Source organism: Talpa europaea (assembly GCF_964194135.1).
Source record: "Talpa europaea genome assembly, chromosome: 12".
In the NCBI taxonomy this organism is placed as follows: domain Eukaryota; kingdom Metazoa; phylum Chordata; class Mammalia; order Eulipotyphla; family Talpidae; genus Talpa; species Talpa europaea.
The window spans coordinates 78,390,886-78,396,885 of NC_140079.1; the positions used below are offsets into that span (position 1 = coordinate 78,390,886).

General features: G+C 55.8%; 1 protein-coding gene across 1 annotated transcript in view; it reads right to left on the minus strand.

Moving 5' to 3' along the window:
- ELN (elastin) overlaps window positions 1–5,766 on the minus strand; it is a gene marked incomplete at both ends in the record, with an annotated part of 28,415 nt that extends 22,649 nt beyond the window's left edge. The window contains one exon of the mRNA XM_084250144.1: window positions 5,685–5,766. Within this exon, the coding sequence (XP_084106270.1) occupies window positions 5,685–5,766 (82 nt within the window). The remainder of the gene's footprint in view (window positions 1–5,684) is intronic.
- Window positions 5,767–6,000: the final 234 nt, after the last annotated feature.

Here is a 6,000-nt window from a genome sequence, read left to right on the forward strand (position 1 = left end):
CTCACCTGCTCTCCACTGCCCCTTGGAGAGGGCCCAGCACAGGCCTAGCTGGGTCTGAGCCTGTTTCTTTCCAGCCCTGAGGAGGGCAGGGACAGTTGAGGGAGGGCAGGCAGGGCTGCCACAGTGAGCGGTAAGGAAGTGTGACTGCTGCCAGCAAAAAATGGGGCCATTCCCACACTGATAGGATAGCGTGAGGTCAGCGTCCTCAGTCACTGGGCAGCGGGGGTTGGGTGAAGTTTCTGGCTGGCTGCTTGACACGGCTGTCTCATGAGGCGCCGGGCCCTCTCAAGGAGGGGGGAGGGGGATAGCATGAATGAGCAAAGTGAATAGTTTCCTAAGGAAAAGCTAATTCATGGCCCAGGCCAGGGGCCATCAGCCCAGCCAAGAACACGAGTTCAGCCCCCACGGACAAGTGAAGCTCTCACTGGGGACGCTGTGATGCTGGGCTGCAGACCCAGCCTGCACGTCGTCATGTCAACAGACAATCCTGGTGTGGACCTGGCCCTGACTCCACCACCACAGAAAGGCTGTGACCTTGACCCACGCTCCGAGCCCCAGCACCACCCTGCTGAAAGGGGCACAGGCAGGGTTGGGGGGACAGTGTCAGGCAGCTCTGTAGTGTGGCCAGACGTCTGGCCTCCATGGCCTGGCGACACTGCCCAGCTGGGCCAGGCCGCATCAGCCCCAGCTGTAGCCCAGCAGGGTAGGGGATGCCAAGTTGTCATGACCATCCTGTGCCAAAGCCCCGGCGCCACCCCTCCTGCCCCCGCCTCTCCGGCCCCAGGCCTGCGGCCCCCCAGGAACTGCAATCCAGGCCTGGAGTGTGCAAGCAATCTGGTCAGAGCCTTGGGACTCGAAGCCGTGGCCCCAGGAGGCTGGGCCTGCTGGGAAAGAACGCTCTGGTCCTGTCATCACCTGCCAAGTGCACACATGGCCTGCCTCGGGGCTTTGATGCCTTCCTCGCTGGCTCCGGCCTCCAGCTCAGAGCATGTCTAATATGTGCCTTTCCCTGTCGTGCTCCAGGCTTTTTTCTGCCCCAAGCTCTCTCCTTCTGGCCTTTCTTGTCCCCACCACACTTCTCTGCTCTGACTACAGAGCAGAGTGGAGGAACAGCAAGCCTGGTGAGTAGAGGGACAAGATGCTCTGGACAGCCCCATGTGATCTCTAACCCTGGCTGGGCCATTTCTTACCATCTTTGTGTCCTTGGGCAAGTTGCTTAATCCCCCTGAACCTCAGTTTCATCTTTAGCAAAGTGAGGTTGATAACTGCTGCCTTGCAAGTATTTTTTACAGGTTGTTAAGTAAGACACATCACCCCCTGAACCTGGCACGCAATAATTATGCAAAAAAAAAAAAAAGGTGACCCTTTGTTTCTACTGCACAACACATGACCTGGGGCCAGGTATATAGTAGTATTGAATAAATGGGTAGATTGGGTGCAGGTGAGGGAAGGATATTGCCTGTGGGTCTGGGTTCCACCTTTCCCATCCCCAATGACCCCAGGCATCTCTCCACCTATGACTGGTATAGCCCTCCTGCCTGACTGAACCGCCACTTCCTTTCCCACATACTGCTGTTCCATACCCAACCTTCCTTCTCTGCCCTCTTCTCTCCTGTGTGAGTCCCTGTCTCCCCAAATTTACCTTCTCCCCACTTTCCACCTCCATGATTCAGATCCTAAAGGTAGTTGCCAAACTTCATGTCTGAATCAGGACAGTCTGAGGATTTAAAGAATTTGATCCCCATCTTGCACCGAGGATATGGGTGGTGTAACAGATCCATGCATTGCCTGCCTCTCTTCAAGTGTGGGAGAGGAGAGAATAAAATCAGACAGCAGTCAATCAAGGGCTTTAAAGAAGATAGGAGCCTCCTCCAGTGTTCCAGCGGGTCTTCTTCCTTCCCACCTCCACCCCTTGGCAGGAGTCGTTTTTCCTGCCAGGAATGCCCTCACCTCATTCCAAGTCCTACCCTTCCACCCAGACTGAGCTAGAGCAAGTTCTTCCTCCTGCCTTCCCTGAGCTTGTGCTGCTCAGCTGGCCCAAAGCAGTTGGCCTGGAGCACACTTGTCTTGTTTTATGTGGGTTTGGCTCATTTCACTGGCTAGCCCAGGGTGGGACTTGTCTCTTGCAACCTAGAATTATGATCCTAGACTCTCAGTGATCATAACAGCCTTCTGGCCTGGGCTGAAACACCTTCTGCAAGCAACCCCTTTGTGCTCCTGCTCACATGCCTCCGGGGACAGGAAAGTCACCGCCACCTATGGTATCAGCCCTATTTCCTATGGTATCAGGTGAGGGTTCCCTCCTGCTGAGATACAATCTGCCCTTCTGTCCTGCCAATTCTGCCTCCCAGAGCTCCTGAGAAAGTGGTTCACCTCTTCTCTGTGGCACAGCCCCTCCAAAGGTGACCTTTCAAGGCCTAATTCAAATGTCACTTCTGCAGTGAAGCCTTCCTGGATTTCTTGGGACTCCTCCGGACCACCCCTTCTCTCAGGCCTGCCTGCCTTCTCCATCACTGCACCTCTACTTACACATGGCTGCCCCTTCCCCCCACTAGACAAAATGTGGGGCGAGTACAAGAGGGGAAATTAAACCCATGGGGCCAATTGACTCAGCAAATTCTGAATAAGAGACTATATATTGTTTTTAAAATGCACATTTCTACAGTTCTCTTATTTGATGCTTTTTTTTTTCTTCAGTTATTATATTGTTGGAGCTTCCCACTGTCCTAGGAGATAAGCAGGGCAGGGATATTTCTTCCCATTTTACAGCCCAGGAAACCAAGCGCCAGTGAGATGACCCACCAATGACCCCAGTCATATGCAAGGCCTTTTGCCTGGGCCCTGGGGTACAGGATCAGAGTTCTGCGAGAAGGCTATTTGGAGCAAGCAGCGGGCCAGCAGGTCTTGGCAGGGGGCTTTGCCAAGCCTAAGTCTAGGGGGTAAGCTTGGGGAGCAGATAAGACCTCACGAAGCTGTTTGTTGTTTGCACGGAGAAAGCTGCCAAGAGTTTTTCAAAAACAATCTGTCCTCCAGAGGGTGACTGTCCCCTCCCTCCTCTGGGCAAATCTGCCCTCCTGCCTCGGCTCCAGCAGACACAGAGAAAAGGATCACCCCCAACCAGAGTCTCCCCAGAGTCACCTGGGCAGCTTTATGAAACTTCTAGGTCTGGAACCCTCCACAGACCCAACAAAGCAGGAATTCTTGGATGGGACCCTGCCTGGGAATTGTTGAGTTTCTGGGGTAACTCTAATATGAGCCAGGGCTGAAAACCTCTGTTCCAAACATCTTCAATTCCAAAATCAGGGGGAAAACAACAGATAATATTTCCGGGGGGAGAGAATTAATAGACCTGAATTAATTTTTTTCTTTCTTTTTAAATGACATGGGGGCTGGGGGCAGCTGGTTCTCAAAGTCACTCTGACCCATCCTAAATGGGTTGAGATGACCCTGTCATCACAGTCTTTCCAGGCAGGCCTTTTCTTCCCTCCGCTGGCAACAGGATTCTTTGGAGCCAAGGAACATGTGGGGTGCTACCTGTTGGGGAGGGGAAGACTGGATTCCCCAGAACAGCTAGGTGGGTGGCTGTGTGTGTGTGTGTGTGTGTGTGTGCGTGCGTGCGTGCGTGAGAGAGAGAAGGAGAATATGCATGTGAAAGTGTGAGAATGAGTGTGTGTGGTGTGTATGTCTCTGTGTGTGGCTCCTCCTACTTCCCAACTTCTAGACTTTGCCCCAGAACACCTCATCAATTCACACACCCCTTATTTGGATCCAGTTCCTCTGGTGACTTGGGACAGAGAGGAGATTTATGTTTGCAAAGGAAGAACGAGGTCAGCAGAACATTTAGTGGTGTTACTTGGGACACGAGGAGAGAGCACATTCTACTCTAGGGTGTTCATCCCCCAAAGAACTCAACCCCAGGCTTCCCCCTCCCCAAATGTTCCAGTACCTGACCCCCACTCCCTCACCACCTGGCCCAGGGCAGAGAACAGGTTGATACTAATCCTGGGGGGCTGCCTTAGACTGTTTGAGCCTCAATTCCCCCACTTGCAGAATGAAGATGGTCATCCCCAGCTGTCAGGGTTGCTGTGGGGGTTACTGGATACTCTGGGTGGAAGCCCTGCCTGGAAGGAAGGTGTTCAGGAGTCAGTGTGTGTGTGTGTATGTGTGTGTGTATAGAGGGGGTGCACACCTAGAGGGGGTTCAGCAGGGTCCCGAGCTACTGCTCTCAGGTACCAGAGCTGCAGGTCTTCTGGGCTTGTCTCGCTCCCCTGCTGCGCCCCACCTGAAGGTGTGCATGTCCTAGCTGGGCCAGGAGCTGACCCCTGTGCAGGAAGCCCTGCTCCCAGAGGTCCTGCCAGCCGTGCAATCTCACGGAAACAGCTGCTGCTCCTGCCCAGCCTCCTACTCCAGCCCTCCGCCTGGCCCCGCTCCACCCCGTGCCCCCAGGCCCCCACTGATGTCTGGTTCTCATGGCCAGAAGGACTCCCACAGAAACCAGACCCCACCCAGGTCACCCCACCAAATAGCTCCTGAGTCTGCACCTCTCTCTTCTCACAGCAAATGAGCCCCTGGGGGCGGGGGGGCACTCCCAGCCGCTCCTAACAGCCTCAGCTGCATTAACTGCCCCAAGGCAGGGCACACACCAGATGTCCAGGCCTGAGCTGAGGTCCACTCCAGCTTCTACCACTGTTGCACTCCCAGTGCCCAGAGGTGGGCCCCGTCCCCCTTCCCCACCTTCCCAGGTTCCATACCACACCCCTCACACGCACGGGCATGCAGGTACACACACCGCCACATGCACAGTGATAGTCCACACTTAGAGACACACCTGGCCACCAGACCTCCCATGTGTACCAGCCTGTTGAGTGACAGGCACTTTCTGACAGGGGCACATGCTGACAGGCACTTTCACCTACCCCACCACTACACACACACACACGCACACGCGCACACACACACACCCCTGTCCACGATAAGCCTGTGAATAGGCATTCATCCCCTCCAAGCAAACTCCTCCACTATTTGATGACGTATTTGATGCACATTTGACACACATGTGCACCTGTGCAAGAGCACACAACACACTTGTTCACTCACACTCACACATAGTGCTTGGAAGTCCCAGCCCTCCTAACCAGGGACAGATCATAGTGGCAGTTTTCCAAACTGCAACCCAATAATCAAACCCAACCTTCCCCAGAGGGGCTTATGACTTCCCAGGGGTCCAGGAACCTGCTGAGGTCACACAACTTGGAGGCTCAGCTGGCCTCCAACCCAGGTCCCTTGTCCCCAAGGCACACGTGCACACCTGGCTGGGGCCACAGGTGTGCAAACTGCTGTTGCCAGAGGACCCAAGAGGACCCCACTGGCCTTATCCACCGTGCTCCCAATCCCTCTGCTGGGAAAGCAGCCAGGACAGAGTGGTGGGAGGCTCGGTCCTCTCGGCACACCAGAACCTGGACAGTGGGTTGGGACCACTCTGAGTCTGTGTGACAGGTTCCTCGGCAGCCTGGGCCAGCTCTGGGGAGGAGGAGTTCCACGGATCCAGTGGCCAAGGGGCTCCTGCCTGGGACCCATGGAAGACTCAGGTGGTAAAGGGTGCCCTCTCCTCCGTCAGTCCAAGCACCTGGCAGGGAGGCCCAAGGACCGAGGGCCGAGCCGGCTGGGAACAGGGCGAGGCCTACCTCCAGCTTGCGAGGGGCGGACGATGGACAGCAGGAGCAGGAGGACTCCGGGGCGCAGGGCTGCAGCTGTCAGACCCGCCATCTCGGGGAGAAATGCCCCAGCCCGCTCTCCGCGCCTCGTTTTATCCCCAAAGCGTAATTGCTGCCTCGTCGGCTGAGGGAAGGAGGGAGGGAGAGAGGGCGGGCTGGAGGGCGGGAGGAGGGGGAGGCCTGGGGGAGGGGGCCGCAGGGAGGGGGGCAATTACGAAAGGCCGGGCTCACAAGCCTCCCGGGCTGGGACTGACTGGACTGTGGACTTTTTTCCTTAAAACACACA